Here is a 20,821-nt window from a genome sequence, read left to right on the forward strand (position 1 = left end):
AGAGTAGGCCGGTCGGACCCGCTTATTCGGCTATCTTTAAACGTTAATATCTCGTTAACTATTGCGCAACTTACAAAATGGTATGAGATTTTTCGATTCAATTCGGTCTGTTCTACCTGCTCATGATCGATTAGCCGATAATTTTCAAACACCCTGTATATTACGTAATTATTATTACATAAAGTGTTATATTAAATGATTAATTTAAATCATTTATAAATAATAAAATTTTATTGAAATTGTCTTATTAGTTTTTAAATTTAAAAAATAGTTTAACTAAAAAAATCACGAGAGCGGGAACAAAGGGGACTGCCCCGGGCGTTGCCATCCCTTGTTACGCCACTGTATACAAAGTATACCGAATAATTAAGCTTCAAGGCGTGTTCTTTTGCATATTTTCTAATTTGTTGTGCCAATAGTTTTTGTATTTTAATATTACGCACATTTAACTCTTTGCGTTATCAGTCATATAAATCAATCATTCATACAATATAAATTTTCATTTAAAAGTTAGTGAAGATAGCCAGTTTGAATATTATATACACGCAATATATACTTTTCGTACTTTATCGCTGATATAACGAAGCAAGATGTTATTCATTTGTTTGAAAAACAAAAACAGTTGCTCAGAAAAAGAATAAAGGAATTGTAAGTGAATCGAATTTGAAAATAATCCTAAATAGCACGTTTATTTGATGTCATTTAAAAAGCTAAATATTTTTCTCCAAAAGTTTTAAAGATTTCTGTAAGAAAAAAAGTGTATAAAACATTAATGAAGAAATAAAGAAAATAAAATGAACTATTTTTGTTTATTTCTAATACAATTTTCAATATTGAGAAATATTCATTAAAAAAACTTTTATTTTATCTTTGCAAATAAAAATTGCTTTATCTTTACTTTTAGGTATCTATGAGTGAGACAGATTTTAACATACTATGGATGGGAAGTCATCCAAAACCGGACATCTTGCGAAATTTGATGCCATATCAAAAAATAAATCATTTTCCTAGGTAAGAATGGATTATTAAGAAACAGTTTTCATAATCTAAGATAATACTTTACGGATTTGAACAGTTACTAAATAAACTCTTGGAACAATTTAAACTTCGAAAATTTTTATTTGAATTTTTATAGAATGTAATATAAAATCTGGCTATTAATTTGACTTTCCTTAAAAATCTATTTTTAGGTCGTACGAAATTACCCGAAAAGATCGCCTTTATAAAAATATCGAAGCTATGCAAAGGAGTAAGGGCCTCCGAAATCTCGATTTTATACCTCAGACATTTCTACTGCCTACTGAAGCCAGAGAGTTGATTTCGGCGCATTTCAGATATAGAGGGCCTTGGATTGTCAAGCCTAAAGCTAGTTCGCGAGGCCGTGGCATTTATATTGTCAATAATGTAAGAGCATGCACACTTCAGTATTTTATGAATTTTTTACATTATTTAAACTGTCGTTAAGTAAAAGCAATCTTACATAAATATATTGAGAGAGTTTATTAGTAAAAATTTCTTATAATAATTATAATTATTTATGATAGTTATTTCGGTAATTACACGGATAAACGGACATCGTACTGATGACCTTGATTTTGACACATGTTGACAAGACCATAACTATGAGTAACCTTCAAAAGATTTTAGGTGGCGGTCACTGTTCGTTCAAAAGTTATTAACAAATAAAGTTTAAAAAATAATACTTATTTCTGCCATATATTGATGCGTTTACGACTTTCCACGCGAAGAGAGGTCACCCACCCCCCCCACCTACGCGCGTCTTTTTACGCGAAGCAGGGCATCTATCATGGAACAAAATCGAAATGGATTCCGATCGGAATTATTCAATTATTCCTTAGATTTCTATTACGTTTTTTGGGGGGAAAACGGAATAATTGCGAATAAAATAGTTGATGATAGTGACATTCTTAATTCATTTCTTACATCATCGTTCTCTCTCACTCAAACGCATATAGGTACGGTGGATCCTGGGTACCTATCATGGAATAAAGTCGGAATGGATTCCATTTATTCCATGATAGGTGCCCAGGATCCACCATACCTATATGCGTTTGAGAGAGAACGATGATGTAAGAAATGAATTAAGGATGTTATTATTATCAACTTTTTTTATTTGGAATTTAAAAAATCTATAGGTACTATCGACATCAATCAAGTTCGGCCGTCACTCAAGCCAGCATCCCCTTAATGATGTGATTTAGCAATGATTCTAATTTAGTAATTAATTATAATAATATTTTTAAATTGCTCTTGGACGTACAATTAGCCAATAGTATATTTATTGATAAATATGATGACATATAAATATATTCTTGATGTTTTTGGATTACATCAAGTTGTATATGAATTGTGTTTTATAAAACTGATAATTTTTTTTGCGAAGTATATAATACTACATCATTCACTTATCCAATTTTTTTTACTATATTGTTATAGCCTGAAAAGATCCTGACAGATGAATCGGTTATTGTGGCGCAATATATAAATAATCCGCTTTTAATCGACGGACATAAATGTGATTTGCGTCTTTACGTAGCTGTAACGAATTACGATCCCCTGCTAATTTATTTATATGAGGAAGGTTTAGTGAGATTTGCTGCTGTTAAATATGATGGCGGAAGTGAATATGTTTGGAATCCTTGCATGCATCTTTGCAACTATAGTATAAACAAGTTCCACGTGGATTATGTAAAGTAAGTACTACTATAACAAGTACTAATATTAAATGTATTAAGATAAAATTATTTGTATGATGAATAAATATATATATTTTTAATAAGGTAAATATATGTATACATTAAAAATATATTAGGATAAAATTGTTTATAGTGATAAAAGATACATATATTTTCTATTTATGTAAAATAATAACTTAAATAGTTAAATATGTTAAAATTTTGAGAAAGTTTTGTAATAAGGTTTACTTACAATTAGACAAAATTTTTAGTACACATTTGCTTGTTTTTGTCTTGCCAAAGTTTCAGTTTAGTTATTCTTGTATTATAATGCAAATAATAGTACAGTCTTTATTATTTTACGTCAAGAAAATATTGTAATTTATGTAATATTAGCAATACAAATAAATAAATAAACAAGAATAAAAAAACAAAAGAAAGAAGGGAAGACAAAATAATAAAGTGAAGCAAAAAAAATTTTTTTAACCTCAAAATAATCATATAAAAACAACCATATAACTGAATAAAAAAAGTTTCACATAGAAATTACTTAAAAAAAGTATCTAATAATTATATCTGCCTAGAAGTGAAGATCCCGATGCCGAGGACGTAGGACATAAATGGACATTGTCGGCATTACTTAGGCATTTACGCTCAATAGGTCAAGATACGGAATCGCTTATGCAGCGAATAGAAGATATTATTATAAAGTCAATTCTTGCTACTGCATCTGGAATCGTCAGCGGTTTAAAGCAATTCGTGAAATACCCCGAGACATGTTTCGGTAATAATTTATCTCAAATAGTGTCTTCGATGTTTTTTAACATAATATACAGGGTGTAATTTAAAATATGGTTAACAAACTTCAGGTTTGAACTCCCTACATCAAAACACACGAAAAAAAGTTCATATAAACATGCTGTATCCGCAAACTCACTATCACTGAGATACAGCTCAAAATGCTTATTAATATAGGAGAAGATAGAAAGTGATATTTATTAATATTTAATATTATTTTCAATTTTTAATTATAACAAATGTTCGAAGTGACTTCCATTTAATTCTATACACGCTTGGACATTTCGGATCATGGACTGTCGCATTCTTTCAAAGCTCTCGTGGCAATTGCGAATGTTTACAATCATCAAAGATGCATTAACGTAACATCTTCATTGGCGATTGGAACTTCATAAACTAAGGACTTTAAGTGTTCCTACAGATAAAAATCTAAGGGGTTTGGATCATCGGGGTCATACATAATACTTAAAGATTTTGAATTATGTCTCAGTAACATTGGATTTGCGAACATATGTTCATATACTTTTTTTCATGTTTTGGTGTGGGAAGCTCAGCTCCGAAATTTAGCTTATTTTAGTTATACCCTGCGTAAATATAGCTAAACAGTACTCACGATATAAACAAATATTGATTTAAAAAAATTATTTTTAATATGTAAATTCAATGAAAAAAAAACGATCGTTTTGTCATAGAAAATATTATTTTATGTTATAGAAAGATATAAAGTAGAAATATAGTATTTCATATATATATATATCACACATGTATGTTTTAGAGCTATTTGGCTTCGATATACTGATTGACGATATGTTGAAGCCGTGGTTATTGGAAGTAAATTTAACCCCCTCGTTGGGATGTGATTCACCACTAGATGTTAGACTCAAGTCAGCTTTAATAACAGATTTGCTTACTCTCGTCGGCATAGCTGCTGTCGATCCAATCCTGCGCTCTCAAAATTTAAATCGTGCTGCCATAAATTCCGATAAAAAGATAACTAATGTAAGCTATTTTGCTTTTATTTTTCTTAAATTATTCATATTAATCTTCCATCATATTTATCTTGCATCTATACACAATATACTCAATGAATACAAAGAAATATATGTAACGTACCTGTTAGTTGTAATTTTCCATTTCAATAATATAACCGTAATATAACATGTATGTTATGTTACAGCTATATTGCTGAGTGAGAAATTATAACTAAAGTTACATGTAACTTGCGTTCACTGGATATTGATTAAATATTAAATTATTTAAAATTCAGATTCGATTATACATTCAGTTGTAGATATGTTAAACAATTAATCCCTTACAGCACTAAGTTACACAAAAGTTGCAGCAACACTGCATGTTGCAGCAATATTACAGAGATTTTGCAGCGATAATTACTGTAAATTCTGTGCTATATGGGATGATTTTCAAGGTTAGGAACGCGGTTATCAAAAAAAAATATAACGCGTTACCATTAGCGTTATACTTAAAAGGTAACAGTTTTTTCCCGTATTTTTTTTACTTTCTTTTAATGCTCTACAAAAGTATATTGATTTTCAAATTACAATTAATATTTAATAATAAATATTAAAACTAAATTTAAAAACGTAATTTACGAAGATGTTGCGATAAGGGCCATTTTTGGTTCTCCTGTATTCAAACAAAACTAAAAGGGAAATGTATCTCTATATCGATCTAATAATTCCCCGAAAGAATATAGGTCTGTTTTCTGTGGCTGAACTAGTGTACACTTTTTTGGAACTTAAAGTGAGAAAGATATATGTTTGATGTTTGTTTAAAGCGAGAAAGAGAGTTCTAGAACAGTCTAGTGCAGGAACAGAAAACAGACCATATGATTGTAAATCTCATCGTTTATGAATTATTATATTCTTAACCCTAGATGATCACTGGGGGTCACTTTGACCCCACCAAAAGTTTGGGCTAAATTTTCACCAACTTAAATTTCGAAATAACGCCTGACACTTCATCTACCAGTAGTTTGAGTCTCTAACTACATTACCATGCGGTTGGCATGGCGTAAAACGCGTTAGTGAAACGCGTAGGATTATTTTTTTTAAATCACCCCAATTAATCTTCAAAACAAATACCTTTTCTGAAACGCCCGCTATTACAATAATTTTTTTATCGAAGTGCAGCATCCGAAGACTTTATCTCTAAAATTTTACGCAAAAATATTAAAAAATAAAAAAGTTATGACTTTAATGAAAAAAGTCACTTTTCACTAGACTTTCATTCATGAATTTTTTTAACTATTTTAAAATTATTAATTCAACAAAAAACCAATGCGCGCGAATACATATTTTAAAGTTCAAAGAATGTCCCTAATTTTGTTTTGCCCTATATCTGTGAAAATAAAGCTGTGGCAGCCATTTAAACGTGCTGAAGGTCATGTTGACTCTGTGTGATTATTACGTAATTTTCACGAAGTGTGATCATCTAGGATTAATTTAAATGATTCATAGGGAATTTTACACTATTCGATGATTGAGATTTTTTGGACAATATAATTGGAATTCCACTTCATGAGTCTTTCTCAAAAACTTGCAAAGGGTATTACTTACAATATATCAAGATGGAAAATCGATGAAAGCGTGTGCATATGCTGCCATCCAGCACATTGAATCTATGACATTCAATCTCCACATTCACATTAGGTAATGCAAATTTCGGCAGTTTATATTATCTTAGTGAAAAGATCAAACGTCTCTTCATGTTTTACTTCTCTTCATTCACGATTAGAACAAAATCTGGAAATTATTTACAATAGGGCCTTTTCCGAATTTCGACATTTTTCGGTTGCAATGTTGATAATAATCTTTATTATGACTCAAATAGTGATAATAAGTCGGGGAGGTCGAAAAATAGTCTACCTATTTTTTAAATTATTTATTCTACCTTATCTTCCCGCATAGGGGCGCACGACTTTCCATGCGAAGCGATTTCCATCCCCACCCCTGTTTGGGGCGCACAACTTCCACCCGAAGCGACTCCCATCCCATCTCCTCCCTTGCTTAGGAGCCCACAACTTCCATGCGAAGCGACTCCCATCCCACCTCCTCCCCTACTTAAAGGCGCACGACTTTAGAATGTCATTATGAGAGCCCGGATTAATGTTCTGAGAACGTGTCAACCGTAGCTAGCTATGTCCTCACTACACCTCATCTCCCACCTCTGTAGCGCCATCGCTCCGTCGCTCGCCACGGCTTTTGATAGCTTTTGGCAGTGGGAAGAATCGTGAAGAACGCGCTACAGTCGACTCAAATCGATACGTCGGTCGGCGAATAATCCGGGCTTTAGTCATCATTATTACTCGAATAAAACTATATACGTGTATATTTTTCGACCTCTCCCGATTTATTATCACTATTTGAATCATAACAAAGATTGTTATTAACATTGCAGCCGACAAATGTCGAAATTAGGAAAAGATCCTATTGTAAATAATTACCCAAACTCTTTAGGACCTACTTATTTTGAACAATTAACTCTTCCTTCTTTCCCAATAAGTCGATCTATTACTATTAAATTCATATTGTTATTTCTTGTTTACATACCTATCTTGAATTAAGAAATGATCGTTATTTTGAATCTGCAAATTCTTTAAATAGTTTGGAATCACTATAGATGCGAGAGTAAAGATAACGTTTATATTCATGGATTCAAGGTGTTAAATAAAAATATACAACACTTTTATCGCTTTCTTTTGTTATATTCAGGTGATATCCTTGCTAAATTTTTGAGAAAAGTTAAGTTGCAATTCCAGGAACATTGTCATAAAAATACCGACCATCGAAAAGTGCCAAATCTCCTATAAAATTATTCAAATTCAAAATGTAATAATTCATAAACGATGAGATTTAGATGATACTGAGCTGTTCCTCCGGGAAACTCCCTTTATGTAGACGATGTAGAAGAGGATGAGAGTATATTGAGGAGAAGGGGCCAATAACCAGAAGATTGGTTCCATTATGTAGACGACACTTTCGTAATCTGGGGACATGACAGTGATGAACTTCACAAATTCTTAAACTTTCTCAACAACCAACATCCTAATATTCGATTCACCATGGACATAGAAGAAAATGGTGAGCTTCCCTTTCTGGATTTTCTTGTCACAAAGAAGATTGACAATATGTTCTGGCCCTGGGCCATCAAATATACAGGAAGTCAACACACACTGACAGATACTTACATGCCGAGTCGCACCACCATCCAGCACAAAAACAGTCGGCAATATACTCACTTGTGCATAGAGCATTCAGTATCTCTGATAAGGAACATTTACAAACAGAACTCAACCATTTGAAACAAACCTTACAGTGGAACGGATACAATAAAAAAGAAGTGGACGGGACAATCAGCAAACATAGGAGCGGGACAAAGAACCACTGGGACATACGATAACTACAGGAAAAGTTAAACAAAAGAAGCCTCTCCGTGTGTAAAAGGAACAACAGACCGAATCGGCAGGATTTTGAACAAACACAATATCCGAACCATTTTCAAGCCTCCAAGGAAGATCGAGCAAATCTTGAAAAATCCTAAAGACTAAAGACCTTCACTCAATTCCGCAGGAGTATACAAAATACCTTGCTCTTGCGAAAGTATACATCGGTGAAACCAGAAGAATGGTCAACGTGTGCATGAAGGAACATCAAGAGATGTTAGGTTGAAACATGCCACACAATCAGCATTGACAGAATTGAGACAGGACATCAAATATTATTCGACAAAACGGCTACTATAGCTACAACGATGTCATATTTCTCGAGGAAGTATAGAGAGGTCATATAAATATAGAAACATCTATACAATTCGAACAGAAATTCAGGTTATAATATAAGTAGGATATGGAAAACTGCTCTCTTAACAAACCAAGGAAGATCTTCCCCCCTTCCCCAACCCTCACCCCCCTTCTGTAGCGCCTGTGTAAAGGGAGTTTCCCGAAGGAGCAGCTTAGTATCAGTGCGCTCCTCGCCCTGATGAAGTGAACGGCAAGGTTCACGAAACGTTGGCATTAGTAATGACAAAAACACGGAGATAACCCTTCTGGTATCATTAAAAATAACAGTCGTGAAAGCCTAAAAGGTATTATATTAGTTCACATAAATAGCTTAGCTATGGAGATTCTAAATTCTTACGTGTCAGTGCGTATATGTATATACGGTGTGTATGTGTGTATGAGGACAAAGGAGGAGGAAGTGATTAGACGCGAGGTTCGAGGGAGGGGCGATGTCACTGGACATGAGGCACTGAACTATATAACACTGGAATGGGCATCTCCGCTGCGATGCATAGAAAATCGTGGCCGCTATTGATCAGCCGCCATTTTGATTTGAGGTGCTATTTGAGCGAATCAGGAGCTTTCAGGTGCTCATGCGCACTTACGTTTAGTATTCTTTAGTAAGACGCATATGTCAACAAGATTATCGTGTGTGAGATTATATTTGAAGGATTATAAAATCGCGTGACTGTCTACAAAGCATCAACATGAGGTGCTGTGGGGTGATCCCGATTGATCACGGCTCGATTGAACACCACCAATCACAGCGACCGGTGCTTAGGAGCTTTGTAGTCTCAAGCGCTGTGAGTGGCTCGTGTTCAATTGAGCCGTGTCCAACTGGGTGCCACCCGGTGCTGTGTGCCTGGGTGTGGGCAGGAAAGTAAAAAAGGCGTTTTATTTCATAGGTAAAAATTTTTTTATTAAATATATCATTTCCTACATATGTGTTAACGATGTAGGATATGAAGTGTTATTAAAGTTATTTTATTGAATGTACTAATAAAATTGAAGTGATATTATTTTTGTTTATATACCATTCATATCATATAGATTTCCATACATCGATAGTACATCGATCGATACATCGATCGCAACGCGCGCGCGAACGCTTCTGATTCGCTCAAATCCTACCTCAAATCAAAATGGCGGCTGATCAAAAGCGACCATGAATTTTCCTCGATGCCCATTCCAGTGATATACAATGATGGGAGAAAGTTCGGCAACGGTCAAATATCTTGGAAAATAATGCTTATGGAAAAAAATGTTTAATACAAAAGTTTTAGTATATCAAGTGGTCTATTATATGGTTATGTTGAAATGACCTTCATGTGACCTTGAAGGACACTGTGAAGGTCAACTTTGAAATCTTAAATGGAAACACCTATTTTCTCTTACATGTCCTTAAAGCTGGTGTCAAGACGTTTCCGAAACACTGGTTAAAAACCCTTTTTGCTTGAGATCTTCCTGAGTTACGAACTTTTAAAGTTTAAGTATCGCCGGCGCGTTATCTAAGGTATACTGCGTGGAGGTGGCACGGTCGGATATCCACCACTTCGAGATGCTTGATCAAAGTGAGTCTTGTGCGCGCGCGCGCAACAATTTGAACATTTAATTAATTAAATTTTTAATTACATCTAACACACACACACGCACACGCACACACACGCACAGCAGAGAGGGTTGGAGTCGTAAAATACCGGGGGACTGACGAACCTCCGGGTCCTTATCTCTGACTGTATTCGCACGCGCACGCGCGCGCGCGCGCGCGCGCGCGCACACACACACACACACAAATGCGCGCGCACAAGACTCACTTTGATCAAGCATCTCGAAGAGGTGGATATCCGACCGTGCCACCTCCACGCAGTATACCTTAGATAACGCGCCGGCGATACTTAAACTTTAAAAGTTCGTAACTCAGGAAAATCTCAAGCAAAAAGGGTTTTTAACCAGTGTTTCGGAAACGTCTTGCCACCAGCTTTAAGGATATGTAAAAGAAAATAGGTGTTTCCATTTAAGATTTCAAAGTTGACCTTCACGATGTTCTTCAAGGTCACATGAAGGTCATTTCAACATAACCATATAATAGACCACTTGATATACTAAAACTTTTGTATTGAACATTTTTTTCCATAAGCATTATTTTCCAAGATATTTGACCGTTGCCGAACTTTCTCCCATCACTGTATAGTTCAGTGGCATGAGGACTGCAGCAGGGGGCTGACGTTACCGAGGAGGTCCGCGGTAGAGAGGAACGGGGCTCGCCTCCCCTCCTCTCTCTCCCCCCCTCCCTCCCTCTTCCTCCCCTTGTCTTTTTCTCTCTCGTTGCGTTCTCTTTCCAATCCATTATCCTTCCTCTTCCACCTATTGTAGGCTGCAGTTTTCTCTCTCCCACCCATTGCGATCTTATACTTGCCATCTTATTCACTTTCTCTTCTATTGTGGTCCTATATTTACCATCTTATTCGTACTCTTTCTCTTCCTCTCGTTGCAGTCCTATACATACCATTTTATTCACGTTCTCTCTCCCATTCATTGCGGGTCTATATACTTACCCTATTATTCGCGCGTTCTCTCTTCTTTCCGTTGTTCTTAAAAGTCACATTTCTTTTATTTTGCAAAATATTAGAGAATTCGTAAGAGGTACCGAGAACATTAAATATAAAGAATGATTAACCGACTATGAGCAAAACGTTGTTTTCTTGTTTTAGTATAGAAGAGTGCAGTCCGCAGAAACATTGCCTCAAGAAAGGAAGAATATTAGAAATAATAAAAGTAAAGTAGGTTTAAATTTAGAGCAACAACGAATAGTAGCGTCTGCAAAAGCACAATTTGAGAGAAGAGGTGGATTCGTTAGAATATTTCCAAGTCCGAAATCTTGGGAACTCTACTCACAGTACTTAGGTAAACATAATATTGCTTCGATAATGAATTGTCGAGATTTTCGTTGAAAAGTGTCGAGATATTTTTCGAAGTCAATATGTCCTAACAAGATGATCTTTTTTATCCATTCTATGTCTTAGATCCAATTACAGGTGCACCAATGATTTCGGATCCGCTAGGTCCGAGGAGATTACCGCAACATATTAATACTAACCATAATCTAATGCTGCATGAACAATTGTTTCCTGCAGCTAATCGCATTACTGGCTACATTGTTTCAGAAGTCATATTAGATAGATTATCTAGGTATGAGGACACAAATTCTTCTTTCACATAATTATAGTAACCACATTTTTGTTCACGAAACTATTACTTTTAATATAAAAACTTAAATTTAGTAATTTTTCAGTATTATACATTCCAATGATTTTGATCATATGTTATTAATACTTTTGTATTAATCGATAATTTTTTTATTTTTTTAAAACTAGGAAACGGATATAATGAACTCTTTTAAACCTATAGCCGATTGTCGCAAGATATTGTTATCGAAATCAAAACTATATTTTCTTCAAATTATTTTGTTTATAACTATTTGTTGTTTGAAATATTGAAGAAAATTTAAATTACCTGTTGTAAATTCAAATAGAGAAAATATATAATTATGAACAAGAAGATTATTAAAATGTAAAAAACTCAAAATTTATGACATACATTTTTGAAAAAATTAATTAAATATATTTCAGTATCTAAAAATTAACATATTTTGGTAATTGTGCATATTAGAGGCGACCTCACAAATTTCAATGACCTTGATGTATGTTGTCAAGGTCATGACCTCGAGTGATCTCCAACAAGTTTTAGTCGCCGCTCGTTATTCGTTAAAAAGTTATTAACAAAATAAGTTTAAGAAATAACGTCTTTTTTCTACTGCACGTAAAACAAAAATTCTCTGTTTTAAAATCCCTCTCCCGCGTAAGAGCATACAACTTTCCATGTGAAACGAATTCCATTCCACCTCCCTTCCTACCAATGTGCACACAACTTTTTATGCGAAACGAGGTTCATCCACCCCACCTTCCTCCTGTCTAGGAGCATATACGACTTGCCACGCATTCAAAAATAAAATTCTTATTCGTTTTTGAAATAGAATTTTTTGCACAAAAATCACAAGTCCCCTCTTAAAACATGATATACATGTCTTTTTACTAGTTTTTTTCATTATCGAAGAAAAAAATCGCGGTTTTTGAGGAGCACGATTTCTGAACATTTACTCCATTTCCTAGCTTAGTTAACAAATATCAATGTATAATTTTATTTCCGTTCGATCTCCTTTTGTTAAATATTAAGTTATAAACAATGGAGATCGAGGTCGAATAGATGGCTTTGTCATTATCATTTTCTAACTTTGTTAACAAATTATGGTATATAATTTCGTTTCCATGCGATTTCCTTTCGTTATGTATTAATTTATAAACAGAGGTCGATGACGATTTTCATTACCATTTCCTAGCTTAGTTAACAAATCTTCTTCATCGGTGCAAATTAATTAATGTTCGCAATTATTTAACTAGTGTCCCTAGACATTGACAATGTTTCCGAAAGCATCCGATCAGCGCCATCTAGCGCCAGATGCTGCAACCGTACATTCTGAGCTGGTCGACGACAATAATAATGATGATGACAATAACGACGTTTCTGAATCTGAAAAGTTACAAGACTTTGCGTCGCAATATCCCCGCTTATAGGGTACGTAAAGAAAAATGTATAATACAATCGGAGTGTAACCTATCGATTAAGTGTACTTAAAACTCGATCGAGTCAGCCGTTATTGAGATCCGATAATCTCGATCCGGCATAACACGTCAGCTTGCGTAAAGGAGCACGGTAGTGTATCGCGCCATGACGCTTCGTTTGTCTTAGCGGCGAGACACTACCGTGTCTCCAGATATTTTTCGACCTTCCCCGGTTTATTATCATTATCTGAACCATAACAAAAATTGTTATCAACATTGTAGCCAAAAAATATTGAAATTCGGAAAAGGCCATATTCTATGTAATTACCGAATCTTGTTTCGCGTAAAGTCGTTGCAAAATAAAAAATTTTTTGCTTTAAAAACAAAAATTATATAAAAAGATAACGTTTTTAAAGAAAATTTGTGTCTCTAAAGCAAAACAAATTTATTTTGAAACAGAATTTTTGTTTTGTGCTATAGAAAAGGACGTATTTCTTAAACTTATTTTGTTAATAATTTTTGTCAATAATTTTTTAACGAATAACGTCTAAAATCTGTTGGAGGTCACTCGGGGTCATAACCTTGACAACATATGTCAAGGTCATTGAAATCTATGAGGTCGCCCCTAATATGCATAATTACTTCACTTTCGTTTTTCGAATTTTTTTCCGCCGGGCAGATTTACTCGGTGGATGATCAACAGTGTTTTCATTTTGGCCGATGTATAACCGATCTATATTTGTGTATTTTGGTTTTGAGTTGAGCCAGAGTAATATTTTATTCTTAAGTTTCCTGGAGATTGAAATCTTGGCTGAATTCTTATCTAACTTATACGTCTATTAGAAGTTGAATCTGTTGTTCCCATTTCTCGAACGTTCCTTCAGATCCATCGAAATTGTCAATCAAATCTCCCATTGATCTTATACTAAGCTTTGCTTACGAACTTTCAAACGGTGTAGAAGATTGCGGTATTTGCCTAAGTAACTCGTTCTCGCATCGTATTAGTTCTCGTTCCATCAAGTTTTTCTCTCTTTTTAAGAACTTCAACTCTCTTCTTAGTAGTTACTCGATATCGGCTAATGGTGCTTGGTTCCGTCACAGTATAGATAGGAACAATAGGCTCACTCTGTGTCGGCACCTTTGATCTGACTACTAAACGACCGCTATGTTGTCAGCCGTGCGTGAGCACCTGTAAGAGCAAAGTTGCTTAGCTTCCCTAGACTGTACCTAGGCCGGTATTCATAGTCGGATCTTGTATTTAAAACCGTCTTAAGTACAGTCTTAAGATGTCATGAACTAATCATTGAACTGTATTAGCATCTTAAGACATTACTTTAAGACGATCTTAAAATAAAAACGGACTATGAATATCGCCCCTAAAGTACTTGAATAGAGGAAACTGATTGGTGCGCCATATTATTGGCCGTGCGATTCGGTCATGCGCAAGGGCACCATTAGCACCATTTTTGACTGAGTAAACGTACTGTTCTTACCTATGCTGTGGTTTCGTTCTCCTGTCTCAACGTATGTGACATCTTCCACAGCTCTCTCTCTTCCGGTGGCGGTCTTTTCCACATATCGGAAGGATCAAACTTATTTAATTCGCGTCATAAGTTCTGCCTTCGTGCCGATCCCGTTCACGTAATTTTTCTTATACAACACCGCTACCGTGAACATTTCCTCTTCCATCGTTCCGACGGGGTGTTACGTCATTGTTCCTTCCATTTTTTTGCGCAACACGAACGGACTTTATCTTAACTTTAGGGCTATGGCAGAAAACGAGATGTACAAGACGTAACAAGATATAGTCGTGACTGGTCTCAGAGACCAAAGCACTTTTCCGACCAGTCACGACTGCGACTTCTACGTTTTTCTCGGTCTTACCCCACGTCACGACTACAGGTCTGAATACAAGAATTATAATACTTACTTAGGTTTGTTCTACAATAGGTGATTGGTTAATTTCTATTACGACTTACCGCTTACGACTCTATTGTAGAACATTTAGAGACACGGCAATAAGTTGTACGTCATACATGAAAGCCTGTGCGTTTCTTACATCTATAACTTAAGTCTAAGTAAGTGTGTGTGTGTGTGTGTGTGTTACGACATTCTTGTACTGTAACAGACCTGTCTCGTTACATCTCGTTACATCTCGTTCTCTGCCATTACCGGTACGCTAGGGATGTACACGGCTGTTTTGTATCTATTCGATTTCACGATATTATTGTCCACATATGTGTCGTTGACTTATGCAACGCCGGATCGCGCGCGGCATTTATTTACATACAGCAATAAATCGCACACAGCGTTTATTCACACACAGCGTTTTCTAACATGTCCGTGCCTATGACTACTAAGTCTAGATTTCACGGGGCCGTCTGTGGTCTTGAACTCTCGTCGGTTTTTAGTCACACTAATCTTGAATTTGGTGTCTCAATTGGCGTCGTATCTCACCAATTCTGATATTGTAAGTGAACGTTTGAAAAGTCTGACCTCGATCGCGAGTCAAAAGAAGGAGAAAGAAGTAGGCAACTCTTATGCGTGTTTTCTCTCCGACGACCATCTTTATTTCGATTGTCCTCCGCGCGATAGGCGCGTACATCATATTCAGGAGATGGAAGTAACTCGTTACTTGCAACGAAGTTGCAGTTACAAGTTACTTTTTTGATAACTTTACTGGTAACCGCGTTACTTTATTTTGGTAATTGTAACGATAACGTACTTACATTTTTTTGGTAATGGTAAACGATTTTACAGCTATTACTTTTATTGTTAGTTTGCGCACGATTGGACACGGTTCGATTGGACAAAGCCATTCATAGCGCTTGAGACATAGAAAGCCCCTAGGCAACCGTCCGTTATGATTGGTGGTCGTCGATTTTAAGAAAGTAACAAGAAGTTACTTTCTCAAGTAACGATAACTGTTACTTTTAAAAAGTAACTTTCCATTCCCTGATCGTATTACTCCGCGCGATGGGCGCGTAAATCATATCACTTTGCGCGACATTTAAATTAACCTTACAATATTTATAAAATTGTTTTGTGTAAAGATATTGCAAAATATACTCGACTTTTCTTTACATTTTTAATGTCTTTTCCCTTGCCAGCGACAATTTGCTATAGATTTTAAAAACATAAGTTTATGTCAGCGTCTATAGATGTATTAAAGTCGTGATTATGAGTAATATATTAAAGTTGTCAAAAATAAAAGTACAGAATGTCCCAAAATTTGCGACTCAAAATACTCTAGCAAGAAAGTTCTCAGAGGATTAAGTAAAAAAGTTATTTGTAATTTTTTATTTTAATCAGCAATTTTTGAGATATCAAGAGTTTAAGTATGGCCGATTACAGACCACGTTTAAACACCCGCCAGTCCACGAGTTGCACATGCAGTAGTATTAATGATTGTTATTGAGCGCTCACCTACATTTACAGATGACCGTATAAACGTATCGTCAAAGCACTAGTTTCTGGTAAGTCCCTAATTTTTTATCAGTTTGGTGAATAAATTATTTTATTGCATTCTCACTATCATAAATATTCAAAAAATATTTATAATAAAATTGAATATAGAGAATTACTCTAAGTAACAATAAGTGAGAAGCAGACTTTCAAAATGCGTTTTGTTTAAAATTTATATAATTTTCCGAAAAAAAGAAAGCCACAAGGAAACCATGCGCCTTATACAGAAGAAAATAACAATTTACCAATCAATAAGATGTAAAATGTTGAAATTACTAAACTATTTCTAATAATGTTAGACAAATTATGTATTTTGTTTGTCTCTAGTTAAAGGATGTAATGCACTTCGAATGTCTAGACTTTTTTCAACACAAATTGATGGTGAAAAAATGCTTTCAGAATATCGTAGAATAGCTTAGGGTAATTACCGGTATATACGCCGCGCTGGGATTTACGCCGTGGAAGTCAGAAAAAATGGAAGGAGTGGGGGTAATTTTCTCGCAACTACTCTATTATGCCTTTATGTTATATTAGTATTGAGTTATAATTTCAGCCTCTTACTGTTAATATTAATGGAATTATCGTGAGTTGAATCGATTTGTCACTGTGTGTGTGTGTAACAAGTAGCATCATCATAAATTATAATCTACATAAAATGATTACTAAGGCGTGTAAAAGACCTAGTGGTTATTTCGTGATACATACGTGCAGAGGAATAGTAAAGCATGTTGTATAGAGCAAAATACAAGTGCTTTGCTTTCGTATTCTTTGTTTAGTTTGTTGAAACCCTTGCATTTTTGTCATATATCACACTCATTATCTATATATAGCAAAAATGCAAGATATCTCAAAAAGTTTATTTTTTAATACGAAAACTAAATATTTCGGATTTCTAATATTTTTTTCATAGTAGTAAGTAGTACAAAGTTTTTACTGATATAGTTCGTTTATTTTAAACATAGTAAATAATACTTAATAAATTAAGTTTTTGATAGGTGCGACGTATATATCGGAGTTACCCTAAAATATGAATCTTTTAAAACTGAACACTATGCCATCTCTAACTAAAAAAATCAAATTTTGGACAAAGTGCATTTTGGAAGTTTACTTCTCAAGTGTAAATATGGAAGTTCCAATTGAGTACATTTTTATTACAATAAATTCAATAAAATAAACATTTGGAAACAGACGCATGTTACTGCCACCTATTATGGTCGGGCGTAAGCAAGATCTTTTGTTCAATCCGCTTGTTACTTGCACGTGTTTAACGAAATGAAAGTAATTGTATATGTTTCGTTCAGAGAATAGTTTACTAATAGAATGTCTTGAAGAAGAAAAACAGAAATTAGTCAGATTTAAAACGAAAAATCTGCTATTCCAGAGGCATATAATAATCCTTCAACTTCCTCAACTGGAATTCATCTTGAGCCATATGTTCCATTCTACGTACTCGAGCCTCTCTCGTGCTACTAATAAGGGAATTGGTTGGAACTGACCCGATTTTAATAAGCTTTAGATATGTTGTAGAGCAGGCCTGCAGCCGAATTGCACAATTCGACCAATTTTGCCTATCGTCATCCCCACTCCTCTTGTTTCATGGCGTTTAGATCGTGCGCGGAGACATAAGACGTCGAATTCAGGGATGATATTAGCCGTAATTCGTACAGGGCACTATAGGGCTATAGGACTTTGAAACATATTGTCCAACATTTACTGTTTACAAAGAGTTTTCATTATTATTATTATTATAATTAGTATTATGGTGTTGGAAACTCAAAATTAATACTTCAAAATAGAACACGTACATTAATTAGGCCTATTGAGGAAACTACTTAAAAAAAAACGCATCGACAGTAGTATCTCAAGGGTGATGTGGAAATCTATTAGCGTTAAATTTAACACGCACGCGTGCGCGCGCGCATACACACACACACTTATTTTATTTTATTGATTTATTTATTAAAAATGATTGTTTTGATATTTTTTTCAGTATGAAAACTTAATTAACGTATGTGTTCTATTTTGAAATGTTACTTTTGAGTTTCCAACACCATAATACTAATTATAATAATAATAATAATAATGAAAACTCTTTGTAAACAGTAAATGTTAGGCAATATGTTTCAAAGTCCTATAGCCCTATAGTGCCCTGTACGAATTACGGCTGATATCATCCCTGAATTCGAGCGTCTTATGTCTCCGCGCACGATCTAAATGCCATGAAACAAGAGGAGTGGGGATGACGACAGGCAAAATCGGTCAAATTGTGCAAGTCGGCTGCAGGCCTGTTGTAGAGCATGAAAAAATATTAAACCCATATTTTTTTAATACTTATCTCGATATTTAAGGGATGAAATACATCCTCGAAAAAAAAATTGTTTTTTTCTTCAAAGCGAATATCATCGAAACTATAATATAAGAGATAGAAAAAAATTTTCGAGAATGAAAATTGAATGGCTTCAAGAGTACTTTAGAACTATAATAAAAAAAATTTTTTTAATTATTTATTATATCTGCGCGCTGTGCACCCGTATATACAAGTGCTGAATTTATACCGAAGACGTTCGAATTTCGCTCTAAAATTTTAGGGACATATTTTCGAAGAGTTATACTATCGATGTGTGAAAAAGAAATCGACTTTTTTAAACCCTACAAAGTAGGAGACTATCCTTAACTACTTAAGGAAACATTGTTGATGTTCCGATATATGCACCTATGAATGAACACACTATTTGGATTATCCATGAAAATGGAACAGTCGAATGGGATCCTATTTCAGAGTTTTACCAGTTAGCCACACAAGCTTGTCGAGTGATGGAAGTCAGGATGTTTCTATTGAGAATTCTATATTCAACTCTAAATTCATCAGTTATTGGCTATGAAAATTTGAGTCCAAAACTAATGTGAAGGCTGCAGAGTGTTTAAATGTAGAAGAAAAAAAATTAAAAGCAAAAATCTTGTTTCAATTGTATATCTGGATGAAAGGACTACCCGTTCTTAATCTCTTAAAAAAAGTATGTTTATTAATTTTTGAGATAATTATTCTATATCACAATAAAACATGATTATTTATATTGTACATAAATTTTTCAGCAGATGACCTGAAGATGCCATCCTCATTTAAGAGGTGTCTGTTTTGACCCAAACAAAAGCAGAAATTTAAAAAGAGAAAAAAAATTAAATTCCTGCAATGACTATCAGATGAATGGAGAGAATATCACCAAGATCTAATTGAAAAAAGGAAAAAAAATAGAAGAGAAAAGACTGAGAATGGAATTAAGATTATAGAAACAAAAGTAAAAGAAGAGAAAGAAAAGGAGTAGAAATTAAAAAAAAAGCTTCTAGTAAATAAAACTAAAACATAAGAAACAAACACAAGAAAAATGTTACTTTTTTCACATTTCTATTATATTACTAATATGGAAATTATATATTAACAGCAGTCGGTCGTAAAACTATATGAATCTATTACATTAAAAGTATGGAAGTTATATTAATAAATTAATATAGTATCCATATTTTTTACTTCTTTCACAAATTTATGTAATAGTATATTGAAAAATATAAATAATATTAAAGAAATTGAATGTCATCGAGTTCTTAGTCTTTTTATGTTACAAAATATCTATGATCAGAATCTGTAGTCCTTGACCTGATCAGAAATTGAAGATCTGAGAGTAAAATGCTGTGATAAAAAAAATCAGTTCCATATAATTCACGGCGATATTAACTCATTATCAATTTAAAGTTTGAATGTTGCTTTATCGTTTGAAAACAAAAAAGTTTGTATTTTCGTGTTTTATTACGTTTAAATATTGAGGGCAACGTGGGAATGCTCCTTAACCGACCAGAAACTAGTGCCTTGAGAGTAATTGGCCACATTTAAATTGTTATATCTCAGAAAATATTGCTTAAAATAAAAATTTACAATTAACTCTTTTATTTAATTTTTTGAAAACTTTTATGTTATAGTACTTTGAGTTTCGAATTTTGAGACACCTTGTATAACACTGAATATCTATTTCTTCAAACTTTTCATAGGTAGGATCATACAAAAAGCTGAACGTTATTAAAAAATATTAACTGTCATTATAAAAATGACAAAAAAGAAAACAAAATGTAAATCTAGATGCTGCGAAAATAGATTACGATGCATTGCTATAGCTTTATTTGTATGACTACTATGTATAATCCCGTAAAAGTTAGTAATTGATCATTTCCTTGTAGGTACGAAAGATATGAAAGAGCGTTGGTGAAAGGCCACAAACAGAGCTTGGATAGAATGAATAACAAAGAGAATGTAGATATAGATATACATAAATATAAGAGTCAAGTATTGCAATCAATGCAAGAAGGCAATAAGCTGAGGTTTGTTATTAAAATTTATGTGAGAAATATCAATTAAACAATATAAGTTACAAGCTCTGACAAATTAAATCATTATA

The 20,821-nt window shown here is 34.1% G+C and overlaps 1 protein-coding gene across 4 annotated transcripts in view; it reads left to right on the forward strand.

Moving 5' to 3' along the window:
* TTLL5 (Tubulin tyrosine ligase-like 5) overlaps positions 1-20,821 on the forward strand; it is a 44,940-nt gene that overhangs the window by 7,009 nt on the left and 17,110 nt on the right. For 3 of the 4 annotated variants that reach the window (XM_018522778.1, XM_018522792.1, XM_018522786.1), the window contains exons 5-12: positions 905-1,011; positions 1,191-1,404; positions 2,458-2,714; positions 3,281-3,480; positions 4,270-4,493; positions 11,004-11,196; positions 11,316-11,481; positions 20,604-20,744. In XM_018522778.1, coding sequence (XP_018378280.1) covers positions 905-1,011; positions 1,191-1,404; positions 2,458-2,714; positions 3,281-3,480; positions 4,270-4,493; positions 11,004-11,196; positions 11,316-11,481; positions 20,604-20,744 — 1,502 coding nt within the window. The remainder of the gene's footprint in view (positions 1-904; positions 1,012-1,190; positions 1,405-2,457; positions 2,715-3,280; positions 3,481-4,269; positions 4,494-11,003; positions 11,197-11,315; positions 11,482-20,603; positions 20,745-20,821) is intronic. The other variant, XM_018522800.1, reaches the window with a different exon arrangement.

This window comes from Trachymyrmex cornetzi, unplaced genomic scaffold (assembly GCF_001594075.2).
Source record: "Trachymyrmex cornetzi isolate Tcor2-1 unplaced genomic scaffold, Tcor1.1 scaffold1002, whole genome shotgun sequence".
Classification (NCBI taxonomy): domain Eukaryota; kingdom Metazoa; phylum Arthropoda; class Insecta; order Hymenoptera; family Formicidae; genus Trachymyrmex; species Trachymyrmex cornetzi.